Genomic DNA, 22,147 nt, shown 5'->3' on the forward strand with positions numbered 1-22,147 from the left:
GGTTGAAAGGAATAGAGACGACCGATAGCTACCATAATAGCAGCGAAACTGACAAGTTCAACTGTACAGTAGTGACGGTCGCCACGATAACTAGACCTCATTACGATACCTTCGTTTCACCTTGTGCCATGTCTGCAGACTTTTGGGCAGGCTACATCTCTGGCGCCGTGGGCATTGTGATTGGGAACCCACTGGACATCTTGAAGGTGCGGAGACAGACTGCAGGGAGGTCATCTGCACCAGAGCCTGTCTCTGGGTCCCTACCCAGCGGCGGGCCTGTGTCAACCCACCGACATGCCCTGCGCAATCTTGCAACCGGGACTGCTGCTCCTATCCTGGGCTACGGGGCGCTGAACGCCCTGCTCTTTGTGGCTTACAACCGCAGCGAAAGCGCACTCGCCAGCATGCACCCGTTTCTCGCGCGGCCTACCGATCCGCATTCCGCCGCGTCTTGGCCAAACCTGTACACAACCTGGATCGCCGGCGCCCTCGGCGGCCTCGCCACATGGTTCGTCAGCACGCCAACTGAACTCATCAAGTGCCGCGTGCAGCTCTCCCCGCTGTCGGCGCCGTCTACGAGCTTCGGCGTGCTGCGCGACGTCTTCCGCGTCGCAGGCCTGCGTGGGCTCTACGCCGGCGGCGGCGTGACGGCCCTGCGCGACGCGGTGGGCTACGGCTTCTATTTCTGGGCGTACGAGCTGGGCCAGCGGTGCATGGCGCGCAGCGCCGTGCTGTCCGCGCCTGACTCGCCGGCCGCCGCGGGCACGAGCGCTGCGCGCACGCTGCTCTGCGGCGGCGTCGCGGGCGTGGTCACATGGGCGAGCATCTTCCCGCTCGACGTGGTCAAGACGCGAGTGCAGGCGCATCCGGCGCTGTTTGCGGCGGCTGCTGCTGGTGGCGGCAGGGGGGAGACGGCGCGGTTGCTGGGCGGCGCGCGGCGGCGGGGGCGGCGGAATCCCGAGGTCGGCGCCGTGCGTGCGGCGAGGGAGGCGTATGCGCAGGGCGGCTGGCGGGCGTTTTTCCGCGGTCTGGGCGTGTGTAGCGTGCGTGCGTTTGTGGTGAATGCCGTGCAGTGGGCTGTGTACGAGTGGGTGATGGTGGAGTTGGGCGGGGGGCGGGCCGGGAGTCTGTGAGTGCCTGGTGGAGGACGTGCGTTGTGGACAGGCGTTGCTTTTGGTTGGGTATCTTGTTAGACGTATCAAACACTTGCTTCATGCTTGTTTCACGCGGGACTACACGAGCCCGTACTCACGTTACTGGAGGTTGTTTCGATTGGTCGGTGGTGAAAGTAGGCTGTGTTTCATGATAGTGTCGAAAGCATAATGTGGATGGTCTCATAATGTACGACAGCCGCAAGGCTTCTCACGTATGTTTCGTGTCGATTATAGTTGCACAGGGAATGTGGTGTTACGCCAAATGACTCGCTTGGGTAGTTGCACGATACGATACGCCGGATTTCTAGGATTTTGGTAATTGCTATTTTGTAGTTTGATATTCAACAAAGTCTCGTTTCAGTCATTTCACGTCTGGCCCAACAGGCAACTACCTGCCTTTCCATCCAGCCTACGTCATAAGCGCAATATCTCTCAGCTCCTCCTGGACCAGATCGCCGACCCTCATGGGCTTGTATTCCGGCAGCTCTGCCGCGCCGTCTTTGCACATTTCACGCGCTCTTGCGGCGCATTCGGGCAGTGGCGTGAGATCAACATCGCTGCCGAGGTGGTAGAAAAAAGTCGACGAGATGCGAATCAGCGGCCGGTTCGGGGCCTCTTGGCGCCGCCGCGCCACCGCCGCCTGCGTTGCCGGCGTCACAGCCACCTCGTGGAAGCCGGCCTGCACCAGGCCGCCAGTCAAATGCTCCATCTGCTTGCCAGCCTGCACGAGCAGGTGGTTGCCGGGCGGGATGGCAACGGCGATGCGGCGGCCCGAGTTGCGCGCCCAGATATTCAGCCCCGGGAAGCGCGAGCGGCCGTGGATCGTCAGGAAGTTGAGGTCCGTGTGGAAGCCGGCCAGCACCGTGTCGAGTGCCCCGTGCGCCGCCAGGTCCGACGCCGTCGGCGCCAGCAGGTGCGGGCCGTAGCGCGCGCGGCGCGTGAAGGCGTCCGGCGGCAGCCCGAGCCCGCGCGCAGCCATCTGCGCCACGCCCTCGACGGCCGTATGCATGGCCGCGCCCCAGCGCTGCATGGCCGGCTCCCAGCGGTCGGCCACGGCCGGGTGCTGCGGGCGCACGTTGGCGAGGTTCAGCACAGGGAAGGCGGTCGGCGCGTCGGGCGGCGGCGCATCGCCCATGCGCCAGAAGAAGCGGCACTTGGGGTCCGGATGGTGGCTGGCGACGTCTAGCGGACGCTCGGACGGCTGCAGGCGCGCGATGACGTCGAGGCAGGGGGCGTGCACGGCGCACTTGGGGCGCTCGGTGTGGGCGAGCGTGACGCCGACTTGGTATGCGAGGGCGGGGCGGGTGTCGCGCTCGAGCGCGGCGGGCGGCAGAGCGAAGTAGTCTTCCATGAGGTCGAGGAAGGCGGCGTTGTCGGCGCCCGAGACGCGCGAGTCGTGCACAATCAGCGCTCCGTAGGTTATCAGGGCCGAGGCGGCCTTGAGGCACTCGGCCTGGACGGCGGGCGAGTCTGGCGCGTGGGCGCGGAAGAGGTCAAGGTCGATTATGGGGAGGTCCATTGCGGCGGAGAGACGAGCGGGGAGAAGACTCTGGAACGAGGGCAGCAAAAAAATACAGAGAGTCAAATGGAACAAAAAAAAAACAGAATCTTGATACAGAATAAGACCGATGTTGTAGTTATCGGAAGCCGGCCCTTCTGCCTTTTATTAATCCATTTTATCATCTCCTCCCAGCCAACCAGACAGCGACGCATTTGCAACCGCCTTTACACAGACAAGGCAACTACCCTGTCGCCTTTTTTTTTCCCCTTGTTTTCTTTTTTTTTTTTTTTTCCACTTGCCATCCTTATCCTTCGCCCCTCGCCCCTCTTTCCTCTTTTGTAAAGCTCCTTCCACTGATCCAGCCCCATAGTTATTCCGGCTAGCGAGCACAAAGTCCGAAGATAACCGCATCAGAAACTCGGCTCCCGCTTGCCGGCCGGACTCCGGCGGGACCAGGCGGTGGGGCAGAACCGGGGCGCAGAAGGCGGACGGACGGGGAGGGAGAGGCCAGGACTCAGAGTCGGATAACTTGATTAACAGTCTGATCTGATCCTACATGCTTTGGACCTATGCCGGCCTTGTGACAAAGACCAAAGACGAACTACCAACAAGGCTTACATAATAGCTTACATAACACCCTCCGGATCTCTCCCCCCCCCCCCCCCCGCGGCTACTCAGCTGGCTTCTCCTTTTCCAGCAAGGCGTCTAGCTTGCCCATGGGCAGACTGAGAAACTTTTGCTTATTGCGCCAAATTATTTGATTCTCGGCAAAGCCCTCAGCCTCGGGACCGCGCGGGAGCGGCGGCGGATCCGTGATTTTCGTGACGAGGTAGGCGGCACTCGCCTCCGCAATGCCGTACATCAGCACGCCGACCAGCGGCACGCGCACCAGCGTCCAAAAGCCGACGCCAAAGCCAAAGAGCAGGCCCTCGCGCGCGCGGAACCACTTGCGCTTCTGGCGCGCGTCGAAGCGCACGCGCGCAAAGTACGGCTCGAGCAGCTCGCGCACTAGGCTGCGCGAGCCGTAGTAGGTCTGCAGGAAGACGACGGCCCAGGCGCGCGGGGCCACGAGGCCCAGCGCGCCCAGCGCAGCGGCCGGGCCGAGCCCGACGGCCTTGCGGAAGGTGTGGAAGCTGAGTGCCGGGAGCACGAAGCGGCCGACGACGGGCAGGAAGGTGGCGGCGTAGAGAGCGAGGCTGAGGAATGCCTTGCGGGCGTGGCGCGCGAGGGTCTGCGCCAGGGAGTCGGCGGTGCGCGTGCTGTGCGTGCGCGAGTCGCGGGTGGAATATTGCTTGAGGTTCGGGTAGTACATGGCGCGGAGATGGGCGGGGTCGTCGTTCTGGTGCATGCGGGCGTAGGTGGTGTCAACCCATCGCAGAGAGTCCATGAAGCTTTGGGGCTTAGGTTAGCATGCGTGCGGCATGTAGTGGGAGTATAGACCAGGTGGAAGCTCACAGATTGTCCAGCGTTGGGGTTATAAAGCGCATCAACGACATGACCAAAAACGGGACCTGCAGAACCGACTTCTGCACAAAGTCCAAGCCCTTGGTGACATCATCGTCCCAGCGCACCGTGTCCAACGAGACGACCCACGACGCAAACCACAGCATGATTCGAATAGCATATGACTAGGAGCGCAGCAATTTACGTTAGCGATCTCGGCCTCGGGCGCAGCAGCGGGGAGAAGACGTCATCGCACCGGGATCAAAACGGCAACATGGATGGCCACACCGACGGCCACGGCAATCGCGGCCTGCCTGTAATGCTGGTTGTTAAAGATGGCGGGGTTCTGCATGGCCCGATTGGCTGGGGAGGACGTTAGCAACGCAGCGGCTCCGGCACAGACGGCCCTCGACTCAGGCGCCAACAGCGCAGCACACACTCACCACCCACCAGCGCCACCTGGCCGCCTCGGATAAAGGCGTTGAGGTCAAAGTTGGACGTGTCGAACTTGGCCCTGATCTTGTCCGTGTCAAGGTGGCCGTGGCCGTCAGTCACGTCGAGCTGACGCCGCAGCTTGGCCTTGTCGAAGAGAGGATCGCTCGTCATGGCGGCTGTGAAACGATGCGGCAGGAAGTCTTGTGCGAATATATCTCAGAGCTGGAAACGCCAAGGCTGGCTTGGTGGTTCTCGAGACTCGCAGCGACAAAGGCAATTTTTGTCGTGGAAGAGCTTCCAGCAAGCTCCGCTTAAAACACACCGAGAGGCCCCGCTTTTCCAACCCAGCCAGCTCGTTCCTTTCCGCAGCGGCAGCGGCGGTATGACGCAAGCGGGCGGGAAGAGTGGAGCGCGCCACAAGCCAGAGACGAGGAATGGGCAGTCTCAGCCACAGCCTGCGCCACACATGTGCATGCAGTATCTGGACAGTATGCAGAGAACAGCAATGTCTCAGCGCAAGATTAACAAATAGGATTAATTATGACTATAAAACGGATGGCTGGTCACATAGAAGCCGGAGTGAGCCTAGATAAGAAAAAAAAACAGCAGGGAGAAAAGCGCAAGGCAAAAGAGGGTATAGCTATGTATGGAGCACGCCAGCATGATGGGCACGGGCGTGATGCAGGTGACATGGAGAAACAATGAGGGCGAGCCGAAAGGAGATAAAGTAAGACAAGCAAGAAAAAGAAAAGGGAATCTAAGGAGGAAGCCAAAACGTGCAGCAAAAAAAACAAGTCTCGTTCACAAGGGAAGAAGAACCAAGAAAAGACCCAAGGCAGCGCCCGCCTAAACAGCGACCGCCGAGCCTGGGCTCGGGCTGGGGTCGCCTTTTGGCACGCCACCAACCAAGACGGCACCACCATGCTCGGCCACGGACCCTTCGACGCCGGCACTGACAGACGGTGTTGCCGAGGACGTGGTGTAAATGCTGCCCTGGGCTTGAGACCCCGACCACGCCACTGTCGACGGGGCGCTTGCACTCTGGCTTGCGCTCGGACTTGCACCCGGCACCCTATACCGCTTCTTGAGCTGCTCAACCAGGGCCCCGACGGGATACTCGGCATCGAGTTCGTCGTGGCGCGTGCACGGCGGCAAGTGCAGCGGCAGCAGCCACTCCAGCAGCTCGGTGCCCATGACCTGTTGCCAGTTGCGCTTCCAGCCAAGATCCCAGGGATTCTCGCCGGGCTCGGTACGAAGAATAGCAAAGGTTCGCGGGGCAGGCAGCGCCTCCGCGCGGCCCTCGGCGCCGGGATAAAGATCGCGGGTGGCATCCAACGGGTACGTCTTGGTGAAGAAGCCGTGATGCGCGCTTGGCTGGCTTCCCGTCGCCGGAAACTGACTTGGGGACGGGATAGGATCCATCAAAACAGCAAGGTAAACGCTCATGCCCCGTTTCATCATGTCAATGTTAGTCTGATTCATGAGGATGTAGCGTATAGACGTGCAGGACATGAGGAAGCAAAAGATGCCAAAGAAGCCCGACACTACAATACACGCGACCGAAACCCCATCGGCGCTTTCGCCCAGCTGCATACGCAGAGCGAGGCCGTATGCATTGCACGCCAACACAACGGCACAAAAGGCAAAGCAGTAGATGGTGAACTGTGTGAAGAACTTGAACGCTGCAGCGGGCAGAGGCGTTAGCAACACAACTAGAGCGCGGGGCAGCCGGGAATTTCATGGAGCACTTACAGGTTTCCGAGACCACGCCGCCTACCCACGGACAAAAATGGTCCATCTTGTAGACACAGCGGCCGAGATCCGACGAGTGGTGCGCGCGGTCGGGCTTGCGCTGGCGACACTCGGAGCACCAGCGCGGGAGCCCGTCGCTCTCGCACACAAAGACCCTTCTCGTCGAGAACCATGCTTCGGCGTCGTTGGCGCGCTCAAGCTCCGTCACGCCGGCATCTCGAGGCGCGGTGCCCTGGCGCTGGCTGCGGGGCCGCATGCGCCGTGTCTTCTCTGACGTCACGGGCTCGGTGGCGTCGGTAAGAAGCGGGACAATCGCGGGGTTAGTCTTAACAATGTACAAAGTGCGCAGATAGCAGACGGCGGCCAGCAGGAAGAAGACGAAGAGCAGGGCGAGTAGCACGGCAGCGGGCGCATGCTTGTGGCGTTTGCGGATCAAGTAGTCGACTGTAGGGCGCGGGTTAGCATTGAGCACAAAGCCACGGACTTCTGAGTCGAGACACGCCGGGACAAGAGAGACACGGCACACGGGCGTCTCCGCTCCAGACTCACCGCAGTTGTGGACGGCCGCAGCGTAGATGCCAAAGCCCACCAGGCCAGCAATAACAAGCGGCACTATGCGCGTCAGCCACTTGACTTGGCATGGCGCGCCGGGCGAGCGAGAGTCACGATCAGGCTTCGTCTTCATGGTTGTGTAATCGGCATTCTGCAGCAGCTTGTATTCAGTCGATAGAATCATGAACCAGCCGGCCGAGGGGGGTCCGAGGGGGGCGGAGAGCAAATGGTAGCTGAGGGATGAGACACAGCCTTGTAGGGATTCCAGGAGGATGCGCCGGTCACGTCAAGGCTGAGGGCCAAAAACGAGGCTGCGTAGATGTCGTCGACGTCGTCGTAGTCAGCTGAGCCTGAGGGCTGCTCGGAGTCGTGGGTTGGTTGGTGATTAGTGATTAGCAATTAGTTCTTGATTACATAAGCAGCCGTCGCACACAAACCCGCCGACAGCCAGAACGGGGAAGGAGAAGGAGAAAGGCCAGGACAGCAGGAACGGCACAACAACAACAACAAAAAATCGGGAAAGAGGTCAGATGGAAAAGAAGGCAGGCACAAGATGGAAATAGAAAGAGAGCAGACCAACCTGCAGGATGAATCTGATTGGACCAGGGAAGCACGGCCGCGTGGGAAAGAAGGGAAGGAACAAAGGAGCGAGCAGGAAGGAAACAGAAAAAAAAAGGTTCTTGTCCAACCAAACACAGCAATCAAAACAAGCAAAAAAAAAAAAAAAAAAAAAAAAAAAGAGACCATGAGTCTCACTCGCGCGCGCATAAGAGACATCAAAAAGAAAGAGAAAAAAAAAAAAAAGAGCCTCTGCAACTGGTCATAGTTCGCCTGCAATGCAATGCCAAAATGCGACAGGGGGTCAAATCTTGCTGCATGCGCTTTGTCGCCGTCGCTCATTTCCCGTCATTTAAGCCCTGCTCGCTCCACTCCGCTCCGGTTGCATGACTAAGCACTGAGGTAAGCCGGGCGCGATCCGACCGTCTCTTTCTTTCTTCTTAGTCGTCTTACGGAGCTAGGCCGCTGCTTAATGTTCCTTGGTCTCCAAGACCACAAAGTCGACTCAACCGCCACGACCTCGCACAAAACAACTCTTGAATGCGTCGCAAAAATAGTAAATAAACACTGGCTTGGTAAAGTAATAGTCCCGAAAAAAAGGGAAAAGAAGAAATATATCCCGGTCTCTGCACTCCATGGTGACATGTTCCACATCACAACCTTCGCTCCCGCGAAAAAAAAAACAAGAAATTAAGAAAACAAAAACCAAAGAGAAAGCTAATACAGACGCCTTCTCTTCCCGTCTACTCCTCCTCCGCCTCCGCCCTCCCCCCGCTCCGCCCCCGGCCCAATCCCCTAGATCGACCCGAGCGCCTTCCGCGCTTCACACGCCTGCACCATCAGCGCCTCCTGCGACAACGGCGGCGGCCGCTGGCCCGCATGCCTCATGACGGGGCTGACGCCATGCGGCGCCGAGGCCAAGCCCGGCGGCGGCGGCGGTGGAGCCGGCGATGCTGCCGAGTCGAGCAGGCCGGCTGGCATGCCGCCGACGACAAGCATGCTGCCCTTGGAGACGGACACGGGCTCGTGGAGCAAAAAGGGCGCGCGTGGTTGCTGGCGCGGGCGCTGCGTTGATGCATTAAACATGGACGGGGATGAGCCCGCGGGACCCATTGTGGCGTGGACTTCGGGCGAGAGGAGCGGCGGTGGTCGGTTGAGCATTGCCAGCTTAACGCTGGGGAAGGGCGTCTGCGGCGATGATGCGGCGGTGACGACGGCTTTGACTGGTAGAGCACAGCTACGATTGAGCAGCCAGTCGCTTCCTTCTGCCAGAGACGTGCGGCGAGTCTCGCTGGGCTCCTCGGGCGTCTTGCCCTCGTGCACGTTGAACCACTCTTGATTTGCGCTGTGCCACTGCATATGCGATCTAGCACCGCCAACACCAACGCCGCCAACTCCACCCACAGGATGTGGCCGTTTCTTGTGGACACGGGAGCTGGCAGCCTCGGCCGCACGCTTGGACGCCTCCTCGTTCGCCTTGGCCTCAGCCGCAAGACTCTTTGGATTGCGAGCCACCACCTTCCACTTCTTGTTGACGGCAATCTCTCCGTTGGGCAGTCGTCGTATCCGGGAGCGTTGTGGCGCGCGCTTGCGGACTGTCGCACAAGCCGTCATTCCAATGTCCTTTTCGTTGCGCGGCTTTTCCTTGGACGAGGGATCGTTCTTGACCGCCTTCTTGGAGCCGCGCGGCCGACCGGGTTTGTTGTGTTTGCTCTGCACCGGTGTTGTGGGAACAATGTAGCTATCGCTGTGATCAACGAGATAAGGGTCACTGGTCGTCGTGGCTGGTGGTTCCGTCGTTTCGACTTCAACTTGCTCGGGTTCCGAAGATGCACTGGCGTCGTCGGACTTTTGGGCTTTGTCGGATAAGAGCTGGGCCTCGATTTCTTCAAAATCGGACAAATCAACATCACTGAGCGAGGACAGCGAATCGTTGTCTGACATGTCAACATCTGGGCTAATAGTGTCCGGTTTCTCCGCCTCGGATACGCGCACAGTCTTTGAGCCCACGAGACCCTCATCAGGCTTTGATGGCGCATCAGCACTTTTGCTAGGAGCTGTCCGAGACGACAACCGTGTCGAACCGCGACGGCGTTTTGATTCGGGCTCAGTTGATGCTGTCGTCGGCGGGTCTGAGTCTGTTGATGGCGAGTCCAAGTGTCGCCTAGACCGCCGTTTCGAAGATGAGCTCGGTTGGGCACGTGTTCGCTTGGGCGCTGGCTTAATTTCATCGTCGGTAGTTTCAACTCCCCGCTTGCGCTTTATTGCCGCCGAGGCTACCGGTTTCACTGGCGCAGCGACTTTGCGTCGGGGCCCGGACGAGGCCAAGGGTGCGTTGCTCTTGACAGCAACGCCCCTCACCAGCGTTGCCTTTCTGGCAGCAGCAGTGCCAAGGATGATTTTGCGCGACTTCTTGGCCAAGGCCCGTTTTGCATCTTCGGCTGCGGCGGTGGCTGCTGCCTTTTGATTCTTGGCCTCCTTTTGTTGCGGTGCCTCCTTTGATGTTAACCAGCCGCGGCAGTTTTCGGAGCCACAGAGACACTTTTGCATGTTTTTGCTGGAAAAGGGGTCGAACTTGTAGTCGTAAGTCAGCTCATCGCCTGTCATGATGGGGTCATCTCCGGCGAAGAGAGCCATGCGAGGCTGGCCATGAACTACCCACTTGACCATGCGGCAATTGGGCTTGCACGAGTGGTTGACAAAGCGGGCAATGCTACCCGTAGTAGCATCGAGAATCATGTTTTGGTCAAACGACATGAGATAGAAGCACTCGTTATCCTTGTACTTTTCCTCCATGCGGCGCTGGCATTCTTCCTCGGTAATGATCTCTCCGGTATACTCGACAATGATTTGGTTGGCATCGAAACACCGGTTGGCGCGTACGCCATAGCCACGATTCTCGGTTTTGATGACCTCAACGCCCATGGAATACTTGTTGCCCTGAGTCTTGCGCTCAGCCAGGTTCTGAAAGGCGCGATTCGTGCAGTGTTCCTTGCCAATGTTGCAGTTTTCCTCGTCACATTCATAGAGCATTATTCTGTTCTGACATGACTCGCCACAGGCATCGTCGGTTGTGCACACGCACTTGGACTGCCATTCTTCTCCGTGTGTGTTTTTCCAATAGTCTCGGGAGTCGCCAATAAAACGGTCTAGTACGTGACAAAATGAAGGGTTTAGCTAGGGGCCGGAGCAAAAGCAGAATGTGCAAAAACTTGGAGGGGCAGACTTACTCTTGGCCATCTTGCGCCAATCACCCGGTTTTGACTGGCCCGGTGGCAGAGGGTTAAAGACGTCGTATGGGAGCTTGAAATCGCGGCCTTTGAGCAGCAGCCGGAGACCATTGAAAATAGGCGATGGGAGAACACGATTGTCCTTGTCGGAGCTCTTTGGAGCAAGTTCTTTGTGGCGAGAAACCTCGCGACGTTCTTCGGCACTCAGCGACCGGGTGATGTCATTAACGGAAAACCGCTGGCCGGCATAAAGTCCGTGTTCCATGTAGCGCTTCACGGGCCGCTTCTTGGGCACGGGTGGGAGGCTTTCGACATCCTCTGTCCTGTCTTTTTCGCTGCGATCATCAGCAGGCGAGGCGTGCTTTTTTGTGCGAGTGGCTAGGCCGTGTTTGGAAGTAGTGCTGGTAGATGCGGACGAAGCTAATGTATCCGCAGGTGATACTGCTTTACAATTGGGTTGGGCTTGGGTAGCGGAGTTGGTGTTTTTGCCAGTGCGGCCGCTGGATCTGGCCGGCAAGACTACCATTTTTCCGTTGCTCCAGACGGTGTGTACGACGGGCCTGTTGTCAATGTGAGCGAATTCGTCGGTATCGCGTAGTCGGCGAAGCTCCCGCGACATCAGGCCATTGGCTTTTGGCGTGAGCTTGGTGGTGTTTGCCGCCGGGTTCTGTGGGAGGGGGTCCGAGATGACGGCTCGTCTATTCTGTAGAGCAGAGACAGGCTCACTCCGGCGGCGCCTTGCCATGGAAGCGCTAGAGACGGGCGGTGTAGACGACGGGGCGCATGTCGAGCGGTGAATGGAGACAGGCTTTTTCGTGGGGGCAGCAGAAGCGGCAGCTCCAGGGTGCTGATGTCGTGATTGTGATGAAGTCGCTACTCTAACTCCTCTCCTTGGTGGTGGGGGCAAAGATTCTGACGGCAATGGATCTTCGGCCTCTTCTAGGGCCTGCACACTGGATGAAGCGAGCGACGGATCTGGAGCCGATTCAAAGTCGGAGACGGAGGCTGTAGTAGACTCGCTGGTGGGTAGCTTGGCGGCGGCGCTTTTGCGGCGGATGCGGCCACTAACAACATCGCCCTTGGCGGCTCTCTTGCCATGGACATCGGTGCCACTGAGCTTGCACAGATTATATACGGCCGAGGCACGGGCGGCGCGACGCGGGCGGTCGATAACGGGGGCTGTGGCCGACAGGCGACTCTTGCGCGACTTGGTCGACGGGCCGAGGGACAGGCGGCCGGTCTTGGAGTGTAAGGAGGACGGCGAAAGGGGGGTGGTGGCAGCAGTGGTGTAGTCGGTCGAGGCGGTGTCGTGATGCATGTCTGTGTCACATTGTGACTCGTCAGGCCGAGCAGCCGAGTCACGAGCAGCGGGCGTCACGAGCGGCGACGAGGGCTCGGCGGCGAGCGCGATGGGCTCGCTCGGCGGCGTGATGGTAGCGATGGCGGCGGGCGGAGCGGATATGGGGGTCGTAGCAGTTGTGGCGGCAGGCGCGGACACGGGACCGGCGTCGCGTCGATTATTGTTGGGTGACGGCGGGCGTGTGTCCACGGCTGCGGCGGTGTCCAGGTCCAGGTCCAGGTGCATGTGGCTGTAGTGGCGGTCGAAATGGGGGTCTGTCAGGCTGGTGGGCGGTGTGGAGGGATGCAGGTCGCGGGCCTTGTCGGCGTCGATGCTAAACGGGTGCAGAGGCGGCTGGTCGTCGGCCAAGACGCTGGCGGGTGGCGATTCAATAGCAGTCGGGCCGGCAGCAGCAGAGGCGGCGGTTGCAAGAGGCGGCAGCGACATGGCGGACAAGGACGAAGACGCGGATGTGGATGTGGACGCGGTAGACTCTGAAAGGGGAGAAGAAGGCCGCGCCGTTCTGGTCAACAGGCGACGGACGTGCTCCATAATCAGCCGTCACGCGTCTAGGGGCGGAGTGAGAGAGAGCGTGTGTGTTGGGGCCTTTTATGCGAGCCAAAGGGAAAAAAAATTAAGAGGGCCCTCAGAGAAACGGGCAGAGGCCTCTGTAAGTATGCGGATACAACGGTATTTTTTTTCGTCTCTAGTGACATATAAAGGGGGGGAACGTCAGTGGAGGCACAGGCTGAGAAAGCCAAGGAACCGCGGCAGAGACTGGACGAAAGCAAGGCCAGCAAAGGACGGGCGGGCCGAGAGCAAGACCACAAGACGTAGCGCAGAGCGAGCGAGGGTGGGAGCGCAGCGTGGAGCGTGGAGCGTGGAGCGTGGAGCGTGGAGCATGGAACACAGAACCCAGAAATATGCAGCAGGGGGTGGACGGCCAGCAAAACAACCACGACAAGGCGACGCGGTGGGGAGAGGCGAGCAAGCAGCGCTGGAGGAGACCGAGATACGGAGGTGAAGAAAGGAAGAAGCCTTCGGGGAGAGGAGGGGGAGGGAGACGCGAAAAAAAAAAATCTAAATAGGGCACGGTGGGAGCGGTGACGGGGAAAAGAGAAAGAAAGAAAAAAAAAATGTAGATTTTGTTCTTTTTTTTTCCACGCCGTCACAACGGAACAAGCGAGGGAGATAGTAGTTGGCCAGGTGGGAAATTCCAAGAAATTTCGCAAAAGAACTGAATCGAAGAGACCGCTTTGTCAAGTGGGGGACCGCCTGGGAGTTCTGCCACCTGCCACGAGCAACCACAACTCCAAGATAACACCCTCTCTGCTCTCCCCTCTTCTTGACCGCCCTTCATTCTACAGACTCTCCTCTCCTGGACCTTCTTGCGTAGATAGACCCTTACCACCACCAGACCCTGACCCTGACCTGACGATGCTACACCATCTACAACTACACGACGACTGAAGTGCACACACTCCCTTGTCTCATCTTCACCTGGCCCCCGTGTCATGACAATATTCGCATTACCCATTTACTTCTACTTCACCTCGTCTTGCCTCGCCCCAATACATTCTTCTACCTAGGAAACTCAAGAGGGGGGTATTAACAGTATTCGAGAAATACAGAAAAAACAGGGACACAAGCACAAAGAGCAACAACAGTAACAAGGCCGAGGCATCCGCTCCGGCTCTTCACTTGGAAGAGACAGGCGCAACATGGCAGAAAATACTCGCCTACGAGGACTTTTCCGTAACCTGCTTGTCCTCCTTCTGCTCTGTCGCTGCCGTGGCCACGGCCGGAGCCTCGGCGTCGATTGCCGTCTCTGTTGTGGCAATGGCAACAGGGGTGGCATCGACATCTTGCTGCTGAGCAGCAGGAACAATGGCAGGCGCAGCCTCGGATGCTACAGCCTCAGCTTCCTCGGAACCCACAACACTCTTGTCAACTGCAGCCAACTTGACCGTGAATCCGTCTGTGACCGAAGGGCCCGAGCCGCCGTATTCCTTGGGCAGGTTGATACCCTTGACCTCGGCAGCCAGAGTAGCGCCCGATGACATTGGGTGGAACTTGCGCACAGTAGCAGGAGAGACAATGCGCTTGACAATGGAGAAGACAAAACCCTAGAACTGGAGTTAGATGGAGTCCGTAGTGCTCAGAAAAGTCGACAAAGACTCACCATGATGCTAGGAACATTGACAAAGTACTTGTGTGACAACAGCTCTGGGTAGGCCGTCGATAGAACCTTGATAGTCTCGGCTGTGGCCGCCTTGGTATCAGAGTCCATTCTGAGGAAGGAGACGCCCTTGTAGTCGTGAACCTGTATCATCTGGTAGGGGTCCTCGCCGCCGTCAGGGATGATTTCAGTAGCCTGGTCAATCTTGAGCTTGCGAAGACTGAGCTCCATAAAGGCCGAACGCCAGATGATGAACCTACACTATTGTTAGCACGATAGTTGACAGGACCGCCAAAGGTCTGAGATGGGTGCCTCACTCCTCAACGTTGCCAAATGTGGCCTTCTTGTCCTTGACAGCACCGTAAATGTTCCAAGCAATCACCTGCTCCTTGCCTTCGGGCGCCTCATGTACTGTCACATAGCCTAGGCTAGCAAACTTTTCTTCAAAAACCTTGGATTCCAGCTGGTGGATAGGATTGATCTCCCGACGCCACTTGAGAGCCTCAGTCAGCTGGGCTTCGGCCTTGTCCACATTTCCCTCGTTGGCACGCAAGAACTTCTGCAGCACAATCGTAGTAGGAACAGACTCCTTCTTGAGATCGATGCCCCACATCTCGGCGTACTGCGCCTGGGCAATAATGGAGGGCAGAGCCTTGGTCAGTTGCTCGAGAGGAGTGGCTAGCTTTTCGGCTTCGGGCTCAGAGGCAGGTTCGGCATCAGCAGCCCGAGTGGCAGTGGTGGTTTCGGTGGTGGCTGGTGTCTCGGTAGCAGCCACAGCTACAGGAGCCTCAACAGTAGGCTCGGGCTGGGCAGCAGCATCATTATCGGCAACGGCTTCAGGTTTGGTGGCGGTTTCAGACTCAACAGGACTAGGAGCCGTGACCTTGTTGTCCTGCTCGTGCTTTGGAGGGACAACTTCAGAGGGGGCCGTAACGGCGACAGCAGCAACGACAACGGGCTCAGGGTTATCGGTAGTTATGGCAGTAGCCACAGCAGGGTTAGAATCAGACTTGTTGGAATCAGCCTCTTCAGATTCAGGCTTCGTCTCGGCAGCAGTCCCTACGGCGGGCTTCTTGATAGTTTCGGTCTCCTTAGTGTCTTGGGTCTCCTTGATTTCCTTGGTCTCATGAGCACCGGCATCAGAGGCAGTCACAAAGGAAACTTCCTCGTCGACAACAGGGACAATGGGGTTGGTGTCGGTCGGAATGGCGGCCATCGTGACGGTGGAAAGAATCAAGACACTGGCGATTGATGTTGTTGTTGTTTTCCTTGGCGGAAAGCCGATAAGAGCTAAAAAAGGATGGAAGGCTACAAAAAATAGAGCGTAGCTAAAAAAAAAAAAACACACAAAGATGAAAGAGTCTCACGTTTCAATGTGTGGCGATCCGAGGCTAAAATTGATGATGAAAGCGACAGTCACAAAAAAGATCGCGAGATGGGGAGCAAAGAAGGAGAGAATTTTTTTCTTCTTCTTCAGCAGTAGAATCCAAAAGAACAGCTTCGAATTTTTCGAGCACGAATGGTGAGGCAGCAAGAATAGCAACGGCAAGCGTGGCAGGAAACAGGAAGGAGGAAAAGAAAAAGAGGAAGGCACACGTCAATCAAAAAGGAAGGAGACGAAGGGTATAAACAAGATGGAGGGGGAAGACAAGAACCACAAGTGGAAGGCTGTTACCAGGCAGGTGCCCTTTTAGCTAGCTAGTTGTCCAATTCAAAATACAACCATACAAGCAGCCATACAAGACAGCACCGACCTCAAACTCCAGCCGGGCGGGCAATCAGTCCATCGGCCAGCAAGGCCAGTCTGTCTCCTCCTCGTCTACTTGTACATACACACAAATATTCAAGCTCACCCCGACAAGAAACTCCCCACTTTCACCCAGTCCCCGGCATCTAGAACGGCAGGATGCAGGTACATGCCTACCTAGCTAGCAGCTACTTGTATCAACCTTCCTTCCTTCCCTTTCACGCTGCCCCCCCCCCTGGTTTAATTCCTGAAGCTAACAAAGCACAGCAAACCGCAACATTGCTGTGGCAACTGCACAACGAAAATCTAGCAACTGTAGTGAGTGTAGAACAGGCTCTCCTCATGTTATGTTACTTCCAGTGCAGCCACAAGGTACCCTGTACAAGCACAAACACGTACTTTATATGTGTACGCCAGGTCTCGTTGACTTTTGGCAATGGAAAAAAAAGCAAGCATTCTTAGGTAGTTAGCTAGTTGGGGGGTTAAGCTTCATAACCCTAGCCACTTGCACCTCGATGTCTGGCCTCTCCTAACCCTAGTCAATCTTGTTACCACCACCCTAGACCCTATTGAAATTGTGTTGTTTCAAGTTGACAAGGTCGGACGTTGTTCCGTGAGCGCAAGGGCAAGGGAGATATTAAATGATTTCTTTTATCTTCTCATAGCTAACTGCTCTTCTTTCAACAAGATCAAGTTGCAACAGGCGTGACTTGACCGCCGGCCCCTCCCCCCTGGACCCTAGATCTACCCGGACTCTCATCCCAGCGCATCTATCAGTATCTTCTTCACTATATCAAGTTCCTCCTGCATCACACTCTGGAGATTCCGCTCCTCGAAGCCGGCGTCCCCGAGCCTGTCCGGAAAGTAGCTCCAGAAATGGCCCCAGTAGTAGCAGCTATCCGTTCCATGTTCGGCGCAACAGCGCGTGTCGACGCCGGCATCTGTCACCGATGGCTGTTTTGAAGCTATACCTGCAGAGCTGCGAGTGTGCCTGCGAATTACCTGAATATACCACTAATCAGACAAATAGAAGAACATGTTAGATGGAATAGACTGCGGCGCACATACACACTTTCCGAGATACCACTCCGACGACCTGCTTGGAACCGACTCACCTCGATCAAGTCATCCGGCATCCGTGGCTTGACCACGAGCCCATACTGGTGTCGCCACTCGCTCGCATTCGGCGGCAGGTTGTACTCACGGAGCTGACTGGCGTCCAGGGCCACAATCTGCGCCATGTTTGTCTTCATAAACGGCGTGAATCCGGGGCACCGCAACGCCGCGTCGACCACGCGCTGGAGCAGTCTTGGTGTTAGCCGGCCGGGATAGCTGTGGGTCTGGATCCGGTCTTCAAGCGTATCGAGTAGCTGGAATGTCAGCCTGAACAGCTTGAATCGCTCGCCAATGGTGATGAGCCGGGTATAGCGCCATGGGTACTTGTGCAAGGTGCTGATGAGATATTCGAATGCCCGTTCGGGACAGTTGCGGGAGAAGGGCGACTAGTTGTGACAGGGTTTAGTAGTTGGTGAGTGAACTGAAGTGGCACGGAACAAAGGCTTCAACGCACACAGCACAACTCACCTTGAGTGGGTATTCAACATGGCGCACCACCATTGTCATCTCCTCCTCGCTGATGAACCCACGAAACTTGTGGCCTGGTAGCCCCATCAGACCTCTTGTCCTCTTCAGAGCCGGACGCTGGCCCTTCCATGCAATGCCACTCGCCGTTGGGAAAATCCTATGCATCAACTCCTCTTGCGACGATGGCGAGACCGTGACGGCGCGGTCCCCCATTTTGATAGGCTGGTTGGTCCTCTTGCCCTCTTCATAGCGCATACAAAGAGCAACCACATCGCTGTCGGATAAGAGCTCGATAAACACTTCCATCGTCTTGCCCGTGTTGCGACACATGATGATGTGGATGGGCTCAAAGCTATCAGGGGCGCGGTGGTGGCAGCCAAGAAAAAGGACAACTTGCTCACGAGACACGCTGAACGGTATCTTTGACGCCAATGGCAAGTTAGCCGCCGCTGCCTGGGCTGCATAAACGTTGGGACTGGCTTACATTTGTGAGCTTGACCACTGGTAGGTTCAGTGGCTCCGAGACTTCTGCAGATGCGATAGAGAACGGGAAGAATCTCGAGTGCAATGCCCTGTTGCCGGTCGGTCGTCCAAATTGCAGTAGTTCCAGCAGCAATGGCGATTGAGAAAGGGGTCTATGATTGAAGGCTGCAAGTGGGTGTAAAGGGGGAATCAAAGGTGAGAGATAACGGAAATGAGGGATCTAAAGTTTGGGTTAGTTGTGCTCTATGGCTCTGGGGGCCATTGTACCTACGAGGCCGAGCTCATATACTTTCTTAGACTCACAGGCAGCTAGAACTGCTACACCGACTCTACCTCTACACCCTCTCTCAGGCTGTCCGAAAGACTCATCTTCATTCCCGCTGTGATTCCGCGCCTCACACTCCCGAAACACAGAACCCTCGTCCCTGTCCAGACTCCCCGACGACGCAGACGAGACATTGCGGCGCGGCGAACTCTCCGACTCTGTTAGAAGCCGTGTCCAAGACGACGACGACGACGGGCTGGGCCGGCTCGCAAGGCCGCGGGGGACGGCATAGTCCTCTGGCGTGAACGACGTGACCGAGTCGAGATCCCACGGCACGTCCTGGTTCTCCTCTTCGCGCGCCTCGGCGATTGCATCCAGCAGTGGCGGTAGCAGCAACGAGCGGCTCATGTGCTGCACACATCGTTGTTCGTTAGCTCAGCTCATCGTCTCCCAGGACCCCATACTGACGCTTTTGTAGATGCTTGGATGCAGCGGCATCCTCGGCGCTGGGCTCGCTCCAACATCTAGCACGTGCAACGACGGACCGCTGTGGTTCTCACTGGCCTCCATCATATAGGTCATGGTTCATCAAGGCCATGGTGGTGTAGGGTGGGCATGCATTTCTATATGAATGCAACTAAGAGACTGCAGTAAACAAGCAACCTGGCAGAACACCAGCTTGGATGTAGCCGATGGGCTGTAGACAGCCACAGACTTTGCCTGGTATGTGGAATCGACATGACTCAGCAGTAGATTGATCAGATAAAACGCTGGCACGATTGCTCTGCATGCAGGATATAATGCCAATGTTGTCACGACTCAAAAAAAATCAGGTTTGTCTAGCAAGCAAAGCAAACAAGCGCGCGGGACGCTGGTACTTGTACATGTGTAGTAGGGAGGAGGTCGTTGTTCGCAGACCCTTAGTTATCTAGGGTTAACCAACAGCTTGTATCACCATCGCCTCTGTGCACTGTTACACGGGACTCCTTCACATCTACGCTTTGCTAAACTTGATCAGAAAGATTTTACCTTTTATGTAGTGTTGCCCTGAGTTTACGGTCCAACCAAAGCTTAAGTGTAACAAGCGTGAACAAGTATTCGAACCAGAATCCAAAGAGAAATGAAGATGAAATATGAAATATGAAACAAAAGAAATGGAAGAAAAAGAATATTGTCACCAACTCCAACCCCTACTCCCGCTCCATGCCTTCTGTTGGCTTACTGCTTCTCCAAGAGGAGGGTTTCCTTCTCAATGTACACTGGCGGGGGCGCAACGTTGTCCAGTAGACTGCTTGTCTCCTTGGCCCCGCTACTCTGATCAAGCTTAGGCTCGCCTGATGTAGGTGGCGTGACTAGGATGATGGAAGCAGGGGCAGAGCGTCTAGCCATGTACGATGAAATGTAACTGTCACAAGTATTAGCTATCTATAAAACGAAGAAGAAAAAAAACACAGGAAGGGGAACACATACTTAGCGGCTAGTCGCATGGTGAAAACAAAACCAACAGATGAGAAGAAGGCGTTGATGATGAACAGCGCAAACGGCGGACGGGGGTGAGGGTGAGGGTGGGGGTGGGGGTGGGGATGATGATGGTGGTGAGGCGGAGGGCCATGAGGAGGCGGAGGCGGGGGCGGCAGCTCATCGTTGTCTTCAGCCACAGTCTCGGGCTTGCCATGGTGCATTCCATGGCCGCGGAAGCCGCCAGGGTACATTCCAATACCCGGCTCACCGGGCGGGCCATGGTGCATGTGCGGGCTAGGGCTATCAACATCAAAAGCCTCGTATTCAGCATCGGGCGGGCCTCCGGCAGAAAAGGGGCTGAAGGCGCGGAAGAAGTCGGCCACACGGCAGCGCAGGTCGTCGCACGAGTTCGGCGGTGGCGGCGGCGGCGGGTGATGGTGGTGGTGGCCATGGTGATGGGGGTGGTGGTCAAACTCGGGGTGGTGGTGGTGGGGGTGGTGGCCATGGTCGTGGTCATCCTCATCATCATCCTCGGGCGGGGATGGCGGGCCATCGGATAGGAAGATTAGAGAGCCGCTCTTGGCGCCATCAAAGGCGAACTGGGCGTACATGGGGGGCTCGACGCGTTTGTTATCCAAGCGTGCCAGACGCAGCGTAAACACAGTAACGGGGTGGTTCTCGGGGCCCAAGACGGCACGAGCCGCCTCGATTTCGATCTCCGACGACTTCTTGGCGCAGGGCGTGGCATCGTCGTGATCGGCGGCCGAGTCAGCAGCCGAAGCCGAGCATAGGCCGTCGAGCATGGGCGCAATAGTCTTGCGGATTGGCGCCACGGCACCAACCTTTTCGTCGGCGAAGTTGACGACGATGCCCTGGTCGCCTACGTTCAACTGGGCGGCCCGGTAGTCGCCGCGCGAGCCGGCAATGCCGAGGTCGACGGCAGACAGACTAATCGGCCCGGTAATGCTGATGCGGTTCGTAGCGGCGTCTTCGGGAGTGCTGGTGGCGGCCGCATCGGGAATGAGCGTCAGGTCGATGCCAATGTGGTGCACGGCCGAGGGCAGCGCCACGGCAGCCTGGACGCCAAGCGCCGCGGCGGCAGCCAAGACGAGGGCCGGCGTCATGGCGAAGATGAAGAATGGCGGGTAGATGGGCTCGTGAAAGGAGTGTGTGGATTCCGGGAGATCAGAGGCCAGGCGGAGGGGTCTATGCAAATCAGAGCGAGAGAGAAAGAGCGGCAAGGCGGCAGTAGTAGAAAGAAGAGAAAGAAGAAGAAAGCAGGATGAGCAACATGAAGATAAAGCCCGAGTCTAATAAGTTGTCGCAGAGAATGACGATAAAATAGCGATAAAATAAAACCCTCGAACTAAGTCGGCCGGGAAAGAGGGACAAAGGGACAACGGGCAAGAGCCAAAAGGAGACTGTGCAAAAATAAGGATGACGACAGCGGCCGGGAGGGTAACTGCCCTCAATTCTTTCTGCAGGGGGAGCTATGTCCTATTCTACAGTTTTTTTTTTTTAGTTCTTTGAATCTCTAGCACTTGTTGATCTTCTTACGCAGCCCTGAGGGGAGCCCCGAGAAATGATGCTAGGGACGCAATTAACCGCGTTGGCGGGACTTCGTAATCGCCGTCTAGTTGGCAAAAAAACAGAGCCTTAGACAACAGGATTGGCATGTCTTGGAAAGAAGAAAAGGGAGTTCCACGTAACTACCCTACTAACTACGAGCTAGCACCAGGTTAATTACCAGGCAAAGCCGGGCAGGAACGCATCCCGCTCAGGCAACCCCGAGGGGAAGAGGGAAGGAGAGACAAACGGCCGAAAAGAGGCTATTTCCTTCTCAAACTCTCGAAAGAGAGAAAAAAAAAAAAGGTCAGTTTGGTCCGTAGACTAGACCAAAAAAAACATGCATTTCTCTCTTCAAACTCATCCAAGCCCCAAACATGATCAAACACAACGAGACAACATTTTTTTTTCCTTCTCTCTCTGTCTCTAAAATGTCACTCTCCCTAAACGAAAAACCCGCCATCCCTGTCCTCTTCTTCTTCGCTCTTCTAGGCCGCGTATGCATCTCGCTGTCAAAAACCCACATTTTATCAACATACACGTCCCGTTTAGGAAAGCTGACGACGACGACTTGACTTGGGCTATTGCCTCCCCCCGGTGGACTTCCTTCCCTGTCTAATGCTTGGTTCCTTCTCTCTGTTTCTCCGCGGCCCCCCTGTGGCGTTCCTCAAAATCGGTGTGGCGCTCGTGTCGGGCAACGTCTCCCTCGGTGTGGCTGACTCATCTTGCATATCTTCTTGTCTTGATTGAATGCTCAGACTCGCAAGCAGAGCTAGACAATAAAAAGAACCACGAGCGTCATCGCTGCGACTCCGCCCATGTGCAACCTCCCCTCGCTTATTCCTCTGGCCTCTCGCAACGAATCCCTGCGGCCGCTGCCACCGCTCTCGTTCGTCAC

At 56.9% G+C, this 22,147-nt stretch overlaps 8 protein-coding genes across 8 annotated transcripts; 1 reads left to right on the top strand and 7 right to left on the bottom strand.

Moving 5' to 3' along the window:
- Positions 1-128: 128 nt before the first annotated feature.
- On the top strand, positions 129-1,133 carry BROUX77_006152 (uncharacterized protein; the record flags this gene model as incomplete). The annotated part of the gene is made up of 1 exon (XM_073751105.1): positions 129-1,133. One exon carries the CDS (start codon positions 129-131, stop codon positions 1,131-1,133), a length of 1,005 nt encoding a protein of 334 aa, XP_073603221.1.
- A 430-nt stretch (positions 1,134-1,563) lies between these two features.
- BROUX77_006153 (uncharacterized protein) lies at positions 1,564-2,673 on the bottom strand (the record flags this gene model as incomplete). The annotated part of the gene is made up of 1 exon (XM_073751106.1): positions 1,564-2,673. The coding sequence occupies one exon, from the start codon at positions 2,671-2,673 to the stop codon at positions 1,564-1,566; it is 1,110 nt and encodes a 369-aa protein (XP_073603222.1).
- Positions 2,674-3,325: 652 nt separating this feature from the next.
- Positions 3,326-4,704, bottom strand: BROUX77_006154 (uncharacterized protein; the record flags this gene model as incomplete). The annotated part of the gene is made up of 4 exons (XM_073751107.1): positions 3,326-4,046; positions 4,111-4,283; positions 4,355-4,461; positions 4,542-4,704. 4 exons carry the CDS (start codon positions 4,702-4,704, stop codon positions 3,326-3,328), a joined length of 1,164 nt encoding a protein of 387 aa, XP_073603223.1.
- Positions 4,705-5,379: 675 nt separating this feature from the next.
- On the bottom strand, positions 5,380-7,021 carry BROUX77_006155 (uncharacterized protein; the record flags this gene model as incomplete). Its single annotated transcript, XM_073751108.1, has 2 exons — positions 5,380-6,215; positions 6,286-7,021. 2 exons carry the CDS (start codon positions 7,019-7,021, stop codon positions 5,380-5,382), a joined length of 1,572 nt encoding a protein of 523 aa, XP_073603224.1.
- A 1,169-nt stretch (positions 7,022-8,190) lies between these two features.
- BROUX77_006156 (uncharacterized protein) lies at positions 8,191-12,411 on the bottom strand (the record flags this gene model as incomplete). The annotated part of the gene is made up of 2 exons (XM_073751110.1): positions 8,191-10,544; positions 10,626-12,411. The coding sequence occupies 2 exons, from the start codon at positions 12,409-12,411 to the stop codon at positions 8,191-8,193; spliced, it is 4,140 nt and encodes a 1,379-aa protein (XP_073603225.1).
- Positions 12,412-13,703: 1,292 nt separating this feature from the next.
- BROUX77_006157 (uncharacterized protein) lies at positions 13,704-15,359 on the bottom strand (the record flags this gene model as incomplete). Its single annotated transcript, XM_073751111.1, has 3 exons — positions 13,704-14,090; positions 14,147-14,399; positions 14,461-15,359. The coding sequence occupies 3 exons, from the start codon at positions 15,357-15,359 to the stop codon at positions 13,704-13,706; spliced, it is 1,539 nt and encodes a 512-aa protein (XP_073603226.1).
- A 1,287-nt stretch (positions 15,360-16,646) lies between these two features.
- On the bottom strand, positions 16,647-18,630 carry BROUX77_006158 (uncharacterized protein; the record flags this gene model as incomplete). Its single annotated transcript, XM_073751112.1, has 5 exons — positions 16,647-16,904; positions 17,006-17,392; positions 17,475-17,894; positions 17,959-18,177; positions 18,229-18,630. The coding sequence occupies 5 exons, from the start codon at positions 18,628-18,630 to the stop codon at positions 16,647-16,649; spliced, it is 1,686 nt and encodes a 561-aa protein (XP_073603227.1).
- An 810-nt stretch (positions 18,631-19,440) lies between these two features.
- BROUX77_006159 (uncharacterized protein) lies at positions 19,441-20,807 on the bottom strand (the record flags this gene model as incomplete). Its single annotated transcript, XM_073751113.1, has 2 exons — positions 19,441-19,627; positions 19,693-20,807. 2 exons carry the CDS (start codon positions 20,805-20,807, stop codon positions 19,441-19,443), a joined length of 1,302 nt encoding a protein of 433 aa, XP_073603228.1.
- Between the last annotated feature and the right edge of the window lie 1,340 nt (positions 20,808-22,147).

Source organism: Berkeleyomyces rouxiae, assembly GCF_048999995.1.
Source record: "Berkeleyomyces rouxiae strain 22BRR77 chromosome Unknown BrBRR77_ptg000008l, whole genome shotgun sequence".
NCBI lineage: Eukaryota > Fungi > Ascomycota > Sordariomycetes > Microascales > Ceratocystidaceae > Berkeleyomyces > Berkeleyomyces rouxiae.